Source organism: Bactrocera dorsalis, chromosome 1 (assembly GCF_023373825.1).
Source record: "Bactrocera dorsalis isolate Fly_Bdor chromosome 1, ASM2337382v1, whole genome shotgun sequence".
Lineage (NCBI taxonomy): Eukaryota > Metazoa > Arthropoda > Insecta > Diptera > Tephritidae > Bactrocera > Bactrocera dorsalis.
The window spans coordinates 61789296-61804099 of NC_064303.1; the positions used below are offsets into that span (position 1 = coordinate 61789296).

Here is a 14804-nt window from a genome sequence, read left to right on the forward strand (position 1 = left end):
AACAATCACCCTCTTACTTTCAACGTTGGTCACATATCCGGTGTTTATAGGCATCTCCATGTTCTGGCAAAACAGTATTTGCTTGTTTAAATCCAAAGTAACCCCGTGATCAATCATGAAATCGACTCCCATTATAATTTCATCCGTGATTTCTGCTACTATGAAGGTGTGATTAACTTCCAGGGTACCAATCATCACTTCGCAAAACACTTTTCCCGCGACAGCTGCTTCCTCCCCGGTGGCCGTTCGAAGCTTGCAACCGACTAATGGTTCAACCGTTCCTTTTACCACATCCGGTCGGATAATTGAATGTGTGGCACCAGTATCCAAAGTAAGCGTTGACAGTCGTCCATTTACGATGCCGTTGATAGTAAGATTGTTGTCATGGCGACCTATTTGTGATATCGAGATGGCGGGGCAAATAGTTGTGGAAATCAGCTCACGCCCCTTTGAACTGTTCCGTTTTAGTTTAACGACTTGTGAGATGTGGATGCTCCGTCCTCGTTATCTGTTGGTTGTTTCCGTTTTGATGGGTTTACTTTTATATTGCAATTTCGGGCAAAGTGACCCGCTTTTCCACAGTTGAAACATCTTCCTGTTGTATTTACTCGCGGTGCAGCAATTGTCTTCAGAGTCTTCAATATTTCTTCCATCAGCGCCGGTTGTTCCATTTCAACTCTTTGTACTTTGTGTGCTGGTTTACTTAGTAGCGAAGCTGTTTCCTGTGTGAGGGCGTGCGAAACCGTTTCAGCAAACGTTCTTTTTGGCAATGCATATGTGGGGCTGCAATCACAACAGACAGCCGAACGATTTTCTACTCGGCTTGCACTCCTGCTCTCTGAGAGCACTCGTCAACAACTCGGTATAAGGGAACTGTGGGACGGCATTTCAAACTCCTTACGTACAGCTGCAACCGAAACCATTGGTTTTCGGAAAGTGCAAAAGAACAGCTGGTACGATGAGGAGTGCCGTGTCGCAGCGGAGAGAAAACAGGCTGCCTACCTCGCAACGTTACGATCGACCACAACACGTGCGGGATGGGATAGATACCGAGAGTTGAAGAGGGAAGCGAGACGCATTTGCAGACAGAAGAAGAAAGAGGCCGAAATGCGTGAGTACGAACAGCTTGATAAGCTGGCCGACAGGGGTAATGCTCGAAAATTCTACGAAAAAAATGCGGCGACTTACAGAAAGGTTTCAAGACCGGAGCATACTCCTGTAGAACCCCCAAGGGTGATCTAGCCACCGATGCCCAGAGCATACTTAGATTATGGAGGGAACACTTCTCCAGCCTGCTGAATGGCAGTGAACACATAGCACCAGGAAGAAGACGAAACCCGATACCCCAATCGATGACGATGGAGCAGACGTTCCATTGCCCGACCATGACGAAGTTCGAATAGCAGTTGCCCGCCTGAAGACAACAAAGCGGCAGGGGCAGACGGATTGCCGGCCGAGCTATTCAAACACGGCGGCGAAAGAACTGATAAGGAGCATGCATCAGCTTCTTTGCAAAATATGGTCGGATGAGAGCATGCCCAACGATTGGAATTTAAGTGTGCTATGCCCAATCCATAAAAAAGGAGACCCCACAATCTGCGCCAACTACCGTGGGATTAGCCTCCTCAACATCGCGTACAATGTTCTATCAAGCATACTATGTGAAAGATTAAGACTCACCGTCAAACAACTGATTGGACCTTATCAATGTGGCTTCAGACCTGGAAAATCAACAGCTGACCAAATATTCACCATCCGCCCAATCTTGGAAAAGACCCGTGAAAGGAGAATCGACACTCACCACCTATTCGTCGATTTCAAAGCTGCTTTCGATAGCACGAAAAGGAGCTGCCTTTATGCCGCAATGTCTGAATTTGGTATTCCCGCCCAAAACTAATACGGCTGTGTAAACTGACGTTGAGCGGGACCAAAAGCTCCGTCAGGATCGGGAAGGGACCTCTCCGAGCCGTTCGATACCAAACGAGGTTTCAGACAAGGCGACTCCCTATCGTGCGACTTTTTCAATCTGCTGCTGGAGAAAATTATTAGAGCTGCAGAACTGAACCGAGCAGGTACAATCTTTTATAAGAGTGTACAGCTGCTGGCGTATGCCGATGATATTGATATCATCGGTCTCAACACCCGCGCCGTTAGTTCTGCTTTCTCCAGACTGAACAAGGAAGCAACGCAAATGGGTCTGGCAGTGAACGAGGGCAAGACGAAATATCTCCTGTCATCAAACAAACAGTCGTCGCACTCGCGACTTGGCACTCACGTCACTGTTGACAGTCATAACTTTGAAGTTGTAGATAATTTCGTCTATTTAGGAACCAGCATTAACACCACCAACAATGTCAGCCTAGAAATCCAACGCAGGATTACTCTTGCCAACAGGTGCTACTTCGGACTGAGTAGGCAATTGAAAAGTAAAGTCCCTCTCTCGACGAACAAAAACCAACTCTATAAGTCGCTCATAATTCCCGTCCTGCTATATGTGCAGAGGCCTGGACGATGACAACAACCGATGAGTCGACGTTGCGAGTTTTCGAGAGAAAAGTTCTGCGGAAGATTTATGGTCCTTTGCGCGTTGGCCACGGCGAATACCGCATCCGATGGAACGATGAGGCTGTACGAGATATACGAAGACATCGACATAGTTCCAGCCGAATTAAAAAGACAGCGGCTACGCTGGCTAGGTTCATGTTGTTCCGGATGGATGAAAACACTCCAGCTCTGAAAGTATTCGACGCAGTACCCGCCGCGGGAAGCAGAGGAAGAGGAAGACCTCCACTCCGGTGGAAGGACCAAGTGGAGAAGGACCTGGCCTCGCTTGGAATATCCAATTGGCGCCACGTAGCGAAGATAAGAAACGATTGGCGCGCTGTTGTTGACTCGGCTATAATCGCGTAAGCGGTGTCTACGCCAGTAAAGAAGAAGATATGTGGGGCGTTTGGTGTCCACATCACGAATTCCATTTATGAAACTTTGAATTTTTACCCTCTCAATGTAATCCACAGGTGCATCTGCATTGCCAAATGAGCCAGTCGTTCTATTTCAGTTGCGAACTCTTGCAATGACTCGTTCGTCTTCTGACCCCTATTTTGCAGTTCGATCTGGTATATTTGTTTCCGGTGCTCACTACCATATCGTCTTTCTATCGCACTCATCAATGTCTCATAGTTGTCCCATTCACAGTCTGGAATAGTCTGAAGGATTTCTGCCGCAGGTCCTTTCAATGATACAAACAAGGACGCCACTTTGTCCGCTGCATTCCAGTTATTGTCCATTGCTGTCTTTTCAAACTGAAGTTTGAAAATTTGAAATGGAATACTTCCATCGAATGTGGGTGCCTTCAATCTTGGATTATTTGTTGATGGTGCAGGGCCATGCAGTTGCAGTTCTCGCATACGATTACTCAGTTGAAGAAATTCTGATCTTAAATTTTCTTCGTCATTTTTTTATTGTGCTTAATTCGTCATCAAAATTTGAAAATTTCTTTTGCACTTGTGTATTATTTTCTGTAATCTGTTGTACCAAACGCTTTTCTAACTGTGTATTATTTTCAGTCATTTGTCGTGTAAGGCAAGACTTTAACTGTAATGTATTTTCAGCTGTTTGCTGTGCCAGACGATTTTCTGTTTGCACTGCATTTTCTGCTATTTGCTTAATAGCCACTAACAGCATGTTCGTGTCTACGCTTGATGATGTTCGTTGTTCTTCTACTTTTTCTTCTACCTTTGTAGAAGTTTCTGGCCCAACAAATTCGAACTCGTCCATATTAATTCCATCCGCTTCCATTGCTTCACGTAATCGTGCCTGCAGATCCGCCTTTTGCCCGCTTATCGGCAAATTACGCTCCTCCAGTTCCTTTTTTAATTGCTGAATTCTCAATTCTCCGAATTTAACCATCTTGAATTTGGATTATTTGACAATCCCACTTCTGACACCAATTTTTACGAATTTACTCCTTGCTAGTTTTACTTCACTGGGTTCGTATCTCTGGATTGACAAATGAAACCAAAAGCCGTTTAATTCAATTCATCAACTCTTTATTTTACAACTCGTCTACACTATAACAGTTTACTCTTAGCACTGGTTGATTACGTTGGCGCTGCCACGGCTTATATAGTCACGCACTCCTCGCTGATGCCGACGTGTCCTTCTAAAATATTGCGTCTGGAAATTATCAGAACATAATGCTATACGGTGCCAGACGCAAGCAGACAGCCGCGGTGCCAGACTCAGCAATTGTTTGAGTAGACAAGCAGACAGTGCGGCGCCAGATGTCTACAACAAGACAAATGCTATCCCATATATCTGCAGCTATTGTTCACAATAAGGGATGCATATAGCACTACAAATACAACTTAATACTACTTTTGTGACAATATTTTATGTAGTTCTTACAAGTTGTGTATGTTTTGTTGAACATTTTTTTTTGTTGTTTGAGAGAGAGAGGTATTTGAAAAAGTTATTTTCTCTTATGTACATACAGTATCCGACAAAACTATGTATACCCATGAAAGTTGAAAAGAAAATATCATATCTTTTGAAAAGTGAAGTTTATTTTTATGCATGGTTTTTTTTTTTTGCTTATGAGTATACTACATAGAAAAAATTAAATTAATTTTCTGCATTTTAGTGCTAGTGACTGCGGTAATCTGAAAAAGAGAAATTCTTAGCAACGACAAAGGTATGTATACCCGAATAAATTTTGAGGTTACCTTCACACTAGAGCTTCAATATTTAGTGTTAATTACTGCCAATAGACGTCGAGGCATGCTGTCAACCAAGTTTCGAATGTCAAGATCCTATTCTTAATCGACTTCGACTACTGAAGATCGATTCCGAAAAATCGATTATTTAACGAGAAAACTCGATTCGAGACTAGAATCGGAATCGAGTTTACCATCCATACTGGCAGCCATCGCGTGCACATATAAAACCTCCGCACAATAACCACCACAAAAAAAACTTGATTTTTTTTCCATGTTATTTATATGGAAAACAGAAAATTTGAAATAGGCACCTCTTAATATTAATATTAAGAGATCATCTTTTTAGTGACTTTTTTTTTACACATTTTCGAAATTTTTTTGAAATTGTGATTGAGTGCGGTCAACATCCAAGTGTGCTCCGCAATTTCGACAATTTGCAAATAAACTTATCTGTGGTAATTCGTGGGTGTGTGCGCCGTGGGAGGCATTGATGTTGTCAACACGTTTCACTTCGATTTCCTTGGATTAGTGGAAGAAATTGGTAAAAATCATTCAAATCAAATCATATTTTTAATCGAAGTTTGTTTTGTTTTTTGAAACAATAACAAATCAAATAAACACTCAAATAATTAATTTTTGCGGGAGAAAAAGTGCTCATCAGCTGTTCCTTTTACACGTTATTTCTGCGTATATGAAATCAGCCGTTTTGTTCTAACAATTTGCCATTGCACTCAACGCTGCCATACTGGGCAAATAAAAACAAACAAAAAACTTCTTGTTAAACTGCATTATCGACCAAACGGCAGGTTTCTAATACCCAGTAGAGAAATCGTTAGAAAATAAAAATGGCTGAACCTCTTCATGAGGTGACGCCGAGAAACAGTCTCAGCTCATTTAGAGTAAATGAAATAAGAGAATTAGAAAAAACTAACTCACTTATAAATGAGAGGCTTAGAACTTTGGAAGCGATGTGCAGTCAGTTACATAAAGATAACATGGAACTAAAAAGAGAAAACGAAGAACTAAGATCTAGTAAAAGCAAGCATGTGAATGTTGATGCAAAACCTTCTAGTATGAATGTAGATCAAATATACGAAACTGATGAAGATGAGCTAGCTAAAGAAACTGAGTAGATACTCAAAAAGAAGCGCTCTTCAAAAAAACGCAAAGCTGATAATTCTCCAACAATTGTCAGCCCCTCGAAAAATAAAAATAAAGAGGAGGCGGCCAACAATGATACTAAAACCCACCGCCCACCTCCTATTATAATTAACGACGTAAAGGATTTTAATAAATTACGTTCTAATATTACAGATCTAATAAAGAACAACTTTTTAATAAAGCTTTTCAGTAATGACGCCTACAAACTTAATGTCTTCGATGCAAACAATTATCGCACAATAACAAAATACTTATCGAATGAAAATATACCTTGGTTTAGCTACGAGAGTAAACATAATAGGCCAATAAAGGTATTGACAAAAAAATTTACACCAATCATGCGATACACACCATTTTAAGTGATCTAAAATCTCAAGGTTTTAAGGTCATAAATGCAATTAATAAGCTTAAATGGAAGACTAAAGAACCGCTAGATATGTTTTTAGTAGTATTTGTTGTCACCGAAGACATTAAAAAAATTCACCAGATCAAAACCATTCTTAGCACCGTTGTCAAAGTTGAGCTTATTAAAGCATCTAAATTAATTCCACAGTGCAAAAACTGTCAAGCTTTTGGACATACAAAAAACTTCTGTGGAAAGCCATCGAGGTGTGTGAAATGTGGAGGCAAACATCCTACTATTGAATGCCGAAAAGCTGAAAAAGACCCTGCTAAATGTTGCAATTGCGGCGATTCTCATCCTGCAAGCTAGCGTGGTTGTGTCCTCGCAAAGGAACTGCAAAAACTTAGAGATAAAAAGAATGGTAATTCAGTTGAGGAGAATGCCAACGCTCTGACGAACAAACCCGTTGTGAACACAGCAGAAGTAAAATCCCTTCCTTCCGGTACTAAAGTTTCATTTGCGCAAATAGCTAAACAAGGCCATACAAATACAATTCAAAAAAGAAGTCCGTTATCCCAAATCTTGGATAAACTAAATGAGCAAGAGAAACTATTTAAGTCCTTTAATCAGCAGCTCAACGCTCTTGAGTACCATCTACAATTTATTGATGAACAGTAACTCTTTGAGAATAATGCTATGGAACGCTAATGGCCTTTCCAAAAGTAAAAAATGAATTAGAAGTTATTCTACATGACAGAAATATTGATATATGACTATTATCTGAAACGCATTTCACGAACCAATCATTTTTAAAATTTAAAAATTATGAATTATATCACACTCCACACCCGGCAAACTCAGCACGAGGAGGGAGCGCTATAATTATCAAAAGCCATATTGAACACTGCGAGGAAGATCCAATTAAGATGGATGAAATTCAATCTACAACAATTTCAGTTAAATTGCACAATCACCCATTGTATCTTATGGCTCTGTATAGTCCACCTAGACATAATATACAAATAGAAACGTATATGAATTTATTGGAAAAATATGACGGAAGCTATATCATTGGTGGCGACTTTAACGCAAAACACACACATTGGGGATCTCGTTTAACTACAACCAAAGGTCGAGAACTTCTCAAAGCTATACAAGCAGTTGGATGCAATTTTGTTTCTACAGGAAAACCCACTTATTGGCCTACAGATAGACAGAAATTGCCAGACCTTCTGGACTTCTTTATAATCAATAAAATACCGAAACTCAATTTATGTATTAAAGATTGCTCAGACCTAAGCTCTGATCATTCTCCAGTGCTACTAACTCTATATGAAAAGCCAATTATTTCGGCCGCCAAGCCAATGTTATGTAATAAACACACTAATTGGTATAAATTTAAAAGTATATTGAATAAAGTCGATTCAAAGCTTAAGCACATATCGACTGGTATCGAGTTGGAATGTGAGGTTGAAGATTTCACAAAAATAATTCAAAACGCTGCGTGGAAGAGTACACCAAATACCCGCGTGAATCTAAGTAGTACCAAATACCCAAAACACATCTTAGAAAGTATACATAAAAAGCGTAAGCTTCGACGGAGATGGCAGCAAACTAGGTCCTCTGCTCTCAAAACTGAGCTTAACAAATGTACAGCGAAACTAAGAGCACAAATTAAAGAGTTTAAAAATTTTGCCTTCAAAACTTATCTGGCTAAACTAACAGCTGATAAATCCACCGACTATTCACTCTGGAAAGCTGCAAGAAATATTAATAAAGAAATAAAACATGTAGCACCATTAAAACTAAACGAAACTGAATGGGCCAAAATTAATGAACAGAAAGCTGCCGTATTTGCAAATCATTTGAGAAACACATTTACGCCTAACGATGGGTATGAGATAAACTGTGAAAATAGTTGGTTGGATCCACACATCAGCATTTCTCCTGTTACTATTAAAGAAATTAAAAATCTTATCGGGAACACAAGACTCAAAAAAGCACCTGGGTACGATTTAATAACTGGAGAAATATTACTCAATTTACCAAAGAATTGTATAAAAAAACTTGTAAACATTATAAATAGTGCTTTATGCCTAAGATACGTGCCATCGCTTTGGAAAGTATCTGAAGTCATAATGATACCTAAGCCGGGTAAGCCAGTACACGATGTTTCATCATATAGACCAATTTCGCTGCTGCCAGCCTTATCTAAATCTTTGAGAATGTACTCATAAATAGGCTCAAACCAATAATTGCTCAGAAACACCTAATACCAACACATCAATTTGGCTTCCGTGACCACCATTCTACAATTGACCAGGTACACCGAATCGTTAATTTCGTTGAAAATACAATCGATAAAAAGAACGTTTGTACGGCGGCCTTTTTGGACGTGTCTCAAGCTTTTGAAAAAGTTTGGCATATGGGTCTACTGCTCAAATTGAAATACATGCTACCCAAACAATTTTGTGAAATAATTGCATCATACTTAAAAGACAGATACTTCCGCATTAAACAAGAGGATGCGTATTCAAACTTGCAACCGATAGAAGCCGGTGTTCCCCAGGGAAGCGTGTTGGGGCCAATGCTTTATTTGCTTTTTACCAGTGACCTCCCATCTGATCCTATTTATATGACAGCGACATTTGCGGATGACACAGCTTTGTTAGCATCCGGAGAGTCAACTTTAGTATCTAGTCGACAAGTGCAGACTGCAGTCAACGCAATTACTAAGTGGGCATCTAAGTGGCGCATCAAATTAAACGACGCCAAATCAATTCATGTCGACTTTACCTTGAAAATGCCGGCATATTGTCCAATTTATATAAATACCATTCCGATACCACACCATAACAGTGCTAAGTACCTAGGTATCACCTTAGATGCTAAGCTACGCTGGAAAGAACATGTCAAAAAAAAAGGAGCGAGCTTGATATGAAATTTGGCAAACTTTACCACCTAATTGGCAGGAAATCCAAGCTATCAGTACAAAACAAAGTGTTATTATATAATCAAGTCCTAAAGCCAGTTTGGGCCTACGGAGCCCAACTATGGGGTTGCTCAAGTCAAAGCTGTATTGCCAGCATTCAGCGCTTTCAAAGTAAAGTACTAAGGACTTTGGTTAATGCTCCTTGGTACATTAGATCTGCTGACCTGCACCATGATCTAGGCGTGAATTCAGTGGTAAATGAAATCTCCAAATTAGCAAAGTCTCACGAACTGAGGCTTAGACGACACGTTAATGAGGAAGCTTCCAGACTCATCGAAACTGCTGGGCGAGCAATCCGGTTGAAACGCAAGAAGCAACAGTAGCAGCAAATGTATTTCTTAACATTTAGCTTTTAAGTATCTCTCCTAATTATTTAGACCAGAATTGTTGTTAGTATTTATTTTTTATATACTAGGCACAATGTAAAATAATAAAAAAAAAAAAAAACATTTTCGAAAGTTTTGAGCCTGTTTTTCAGTTGAAGAAAAAAGGTTGCCTCAGAATGACACACCCTAGTATACATATATTGCATATTTTGCGCTTGGCAATTATGCATATGTACATAAGTATGTTATATGTATAATAAAATATATAATGCATATATGTTTCCACTAAGTAGTTTTATATGCATATATATATTTAGATATAGCTATTTAAATTTTGTTTGTGTTTTTGTGTTCTATTTGATGTTTTCATAAATACTGCTTTTTGCTAAATTCATATATGCAATTACAATTTACTAAAAAACGGATTGAATACGCTTTATTCCATTAGGGGTTTTTATGTATGTAATAATGCTGCCTTCTGCGTTTGTCCCTCTTTCTCTGCTCCAGCTTCCTACTTGCGCTGTTGTTTGTTTGTATGTAAAATATATTTGTTTTAGTTATTCGCGCCCGTTTGCTAATTGTTTTGATTTTCGCGCCCGATTGTGTGTATTTTGTTTGTTTAAAAGTTTTAACATACATACATATGTCTTTGGTATATACATATGTATCTGTTTCACTACAGGTTTTCGCGATCAAGTTTTGTTACATTTATGTACTCTTTGTTTACTTTCTTTTACTAAATGTTGAAGACTTTTATAATTAGGATTTGGTTTGTGTGTCACTGCATTATTGTAATATGTGTAGGTATGTTATTCTTTTTTCAGCACTTTTTGATATTGTTTACGCTTTTCGTAATACAAAATTTTATTTGAATGTTTATTTTTCTAAATATCAGCAGTAATGCACTATTTTTAACTATACGTGAACACTTTTTGAACTCACTGTACGTATTAACATATGTATATTTAGTGTGTCAGAAACTGTTTACTTTTTATGACCGCACTCTTGGTCATATATACGTATGTGAGTATGTATGTTTTTTTGTTTTTATTAACACTGTTTTTGTCACCACACTTTTGTTCTGTTATATGTTTTTTTTGTTTTTAGATTTTTAATACGCTTTTATTAGCTTCACTTGTATGTAAGTATGTATGTATGTTTGTAACTTTTTTAAGTGGTACTGAAATGTAGAATATTTGAGCGACACTGTAGGAAGGCGATAGTAAGTTTAAGCAGCTCACCAAAAAGATGCGCTTAAAAGCATGCAACATCTATATAAAACTAGTTTAAGTGATATTAAAATAGCATACTGATTTGGGCGTCGACCGTTCATAAGATGCAAGGTTGTACAGTAGAACATGCAGTAATTTATCTGGGCTCTGCTTAAGCTTGTCCAGCATTATGTAGCACATAGTCGATGTAGATCTTTGGACTGTATTCGAATTGAAGAACTGGACTGTTCAAAGTTGATAGGTAAAACCCCATGTAACAGCGAAGCTTTAGAAGAAATGATTCGATTAAGAAGTAATAATTCGTAAAGTCGTCAATAGAACTTGGTCGCAAATAATGTAACAATTAGTCAATGAAAGGTTACGAGTAGATATTAAATACTGCCAAAGTATCGATTTACTTAACCAATACTACATACATATTTTAACAGATTTTGGGGTTTCTCACATCAAATTAAAAAATTAAAAATAAATATAGTTTAAAAAAACTAAAAAACACGCTTTCAAAGCTTATCAAACTAAAAAGTGAAAAATAATTCTTTGTATAAACTAACAATAATAATGAAGGAAAAATTCCTGCATTATTGTGAGAAAAGTGTGGGGTGCTTTGTGACATATTTTTCATATATCGAGCAAGCCACGCTTTTCTCACAATAATGCAGGAATTTTCCTTCATTATTATTGTTAGTCACTTTTTAGTTTGATATGCTTTAAAAGCGTATTTTTTTAGTTATTTAAAATATATTTATTTTGAATTTTTTAAACTATATTTTTACTTTAAAATCCAATAGTGCCTTTCTGTAAGGCTCGAAGGACCATATTTAAAAATGAACCCAATGAAATGGGAAGCACATATCACACACGTGTAATATCGTTGATTAAAATAAAACTTCCGTTTCCCGATTTAGTTTATTTACACTTTATTTAATTTATTGTATATTACGTATGTCGGTACAGTACATTGCTTTACAGAAGTAAACCAAATATTAGAAAAACTACGGATGCCGATGTTATAATTGATGTGAGTACTCAAAAGATTTTATCACGCAGGCTCGTCGTATTACGTTAATATCGACTTAACCGTAGCGCGGAGGATCTAGTATGTATTTCGGAGCGAAAGGTGTTTTGCGATTTGTTGATGGTCGAAATGTTGACGTGCGAAAGTACGTTGACATGGGACGAGTATGTGACGAATTGGTGTCCGCTTTCCCTTTTGTTAGTTTAGCGGCATGCGAGGTCTTCGTGTGGTGACCGCTTGCTGGGTGTGGTGATGTTCTCAATTGTGGTGTGATGTATTGTCATCAGCTGTGGTGAATTAAGCTGTCTTATTAATGTGCGCCAGTTTTTCCGGGTAAAGTGGGTGGATGCTTAACACATTTAAACACGGACTATGAAATAAAGTTTACTCTAACCACCGACGCATCAAGCATAGCTCTTGGAACTGTTTTGCGTCAACAAGGTCATCCTGTTTGCTTTGCTAGCCGTACTCTTAATGAACATGAGTTACATTATTCCACAACGGAGAAATAGTTGCTGGCTATTGTTTTGGCAACAAAATATTTTTGCCCATATTAATACGGTAGAAAATTTATCATAAATATTGACCATACTCGTAGACCTCTACAATGGCTCCACAATTTGAAGGAACCAAACGCTAAGCTGCAAAGGTTAAAGTGGAAACTTAATGAGTTTGATTTTGATATCAAATATATGCCAGGAAATGAAAAAAAATGTAGCGGATTTATAATTCTATTTTGGTGATACTTCATCTAGTATTGCTACATTCCGCAACAGAATATTCTGAATTTTAAGTATATTCCTATTGCGGAAAGACATTGAATATATTAAAACGACTGGCATTGATAAAAAGTACTGAAAAAATTTGTAATCGATTTTTGGGAATGGGAGAATATTCATTAACTTACCTGTATTGATTTGTTTTCTAAATTTGGAACTGCTGAATAAGTACAAACATTGACCTGGTTAGAAACAAAAAGAGTGCGCAGCTTAATATTCAAGTAGAAGTAACCACTGGCAAGACAGACATTGCAGATATCGAACGTCTTCACATAACCTTTAATGAAAAATTAAGAATAATTAATAGCTTGGATGATAAAGAATTAACGTACATGCTAATCAAACAAACTCATTTTACATAAAATCATAATGGGTCTAATTAATGAATCCGTTTTGATCGAAAAACTTGACAATTCGATCGAAAATTATTGCATTGAAATCATTGAAACAGTATCGAAAATTAAGTTTTCGATGCAGTTGAACTTATTTGCCGACTCGATAAAATACATTCCGCGGCTAATAGATGGCGGTAATTTCGAAATCTTGAAACCGCAAAATCGAAAATATTTGTCGAAAACTATTCGTTGATCAGTATATACTACTGTGCCCAAAAAATAAGGTGACATTTGAATTTCAACTGCGCGCGTCGAAGGATTTGGAGATTTTTTTTTTTAGGTTGGTAGTACTGTCAGTCACATTTATGTCAAAATTCATGTAAATATTCATTAGTGTTTGAGATACGTGTCGTTTTGTGAGCTGTTAAAAGTGAGTTTTTCGTTTTTTGCGACGTCGAAATTTGTTGAACAAAGAATTTGCATTAAATTTTGTTTACGGAATCAATTTTCTGCTGCGGATACGTTGAGGATGGGGCAGAAAGCCTTTGGTGATGAAGCTATGTCTAAAAAAAGGTTTACAAGTGGTATAGTGAGTTCCAAGCCGGCCGTGAACGTGTCGAAGACGAAGAGCGTCCAGGGCGACCATCAACCTCAACCGACGAAGCTCACGTTCAACAAATCAAAGATTGGATCTATGCTTACGACCCCGAAACAACCGATCAATCGAGCGAATATCGTGCCAAAAGAGAGCGGAAACCAAAAAAATCACGCCAAAGTCGCTCCAAAATCAAGCTCATGTTGACTGTTTTCTTCGATTATCGTGATGTTATGCATTATGAATTCCTTCCAACCGGTCAAACAGTCAACAAGGAATATTATTTGAACGTTATGCGTCGTTTACGTAAAGCTATCCGCCTAAAAAGGCCGGAATTGTGGAAAGACAATTCTTGGTTTTTACACCACGATAATGCACCATCCCATACTGCCCTCGTAATTCGTGATCATTTCGCCAAAAACTCAACCCATATCGTTCCGCAACCACCGTATTCACCTGATCTGCCGCCGTGAGACATCTGGCTGTTCACCAAGCTCAAAAGACCGCTCCGGGGATACCGATTTTATACAGAGGAGATTCAAGCCGCAGCGAAGACGGAACTGAAGGCCATCCCGGAAAGTGACTACAACCAGTGTTTCGAAGATTGGAAAATCCGTTGGCATAAGTGCATTGCATCGAGAGGGGTTTACTTTGAAGGGGATGAAATTGATTTGGAAGAATAATAAAGGATTTTCAAAATAAATACAATGTCACGTACAACATGGGGCCGTTGATCAGTGAAATGCGTAAATTGGTAAAAATTGAGCATTTGTAAGTATTTATGTAAAAAAATACCTGAGGACGCGTTAAATTATGTTTTAAATGTGTTATTTAGAAAGAAGAAACAAAAATACACCAACAAAAATCAACCAACAAATTCAAATCACTCATATCCCATTAGTGGGAATCATGACTACTGTCGGGAAACTTAGCATAAACGTATCGTATAAGTATGTATGTATGGAATATGTACTGAGTGAAAAGTTAACTTTGAAAAAGCCTAACCACCATAACATTCAGACTTGAGTATCCTTTGCGGTTAAAATACAGATGTTATTCTCTTGACGGTGCAATTATCTTTACGTAAGTTCCATAAACTACCAATGCGACACAAGGAATTTTTGATTTTCCCAAAAAATATGTTTTTGCTTCTAATTCAATGGAAATCCATTTTGAACATACCATGTTTGACAATTTAATAACGAGACTGATTACATTGCCGCGCCTGTGGTAAACCTGTGACCTTGAAATTCCCTTTCTCTTTTCTCTCCGGACCACCCCTCCCCAATAATATATGTACCAGCGCTC

At 38.1% G+C, this 14804-nt stretch overlaps 1 protein-coding gene across 9 annotated transcripts in view; it reads left to right on the forward strand.

Moving 5' to 3' along the window:
* Positions 1–14804, forward strand: part of LOC105224078 (voltage-dependent L-type calcium channel subunit beta-2) — a 995088-nt gene that overhangs the window by 786081 nt on the left and 194203 nt on the right. For 3 of the 9 annotated variants that reach the window (XM_049462513.1, XM_049462511.1, XM_049462512.1), the window contains exon 10: positions 4643–4693. The exons of the other annotated variants lie outside the window; for them this stretch is intronic. In XM_049462513.1, the coding sequence (XP_049318470.1) occupies positions 4643–4665 (23 nt within the window). In that variant the 3' untranslated portion in view covers positions 4666–4693. The remainder of the gene's footprint in view (positions 1–4642; positions 4694–14804) is intronic. 9 annotated transcript variants of the gene reach the window in all.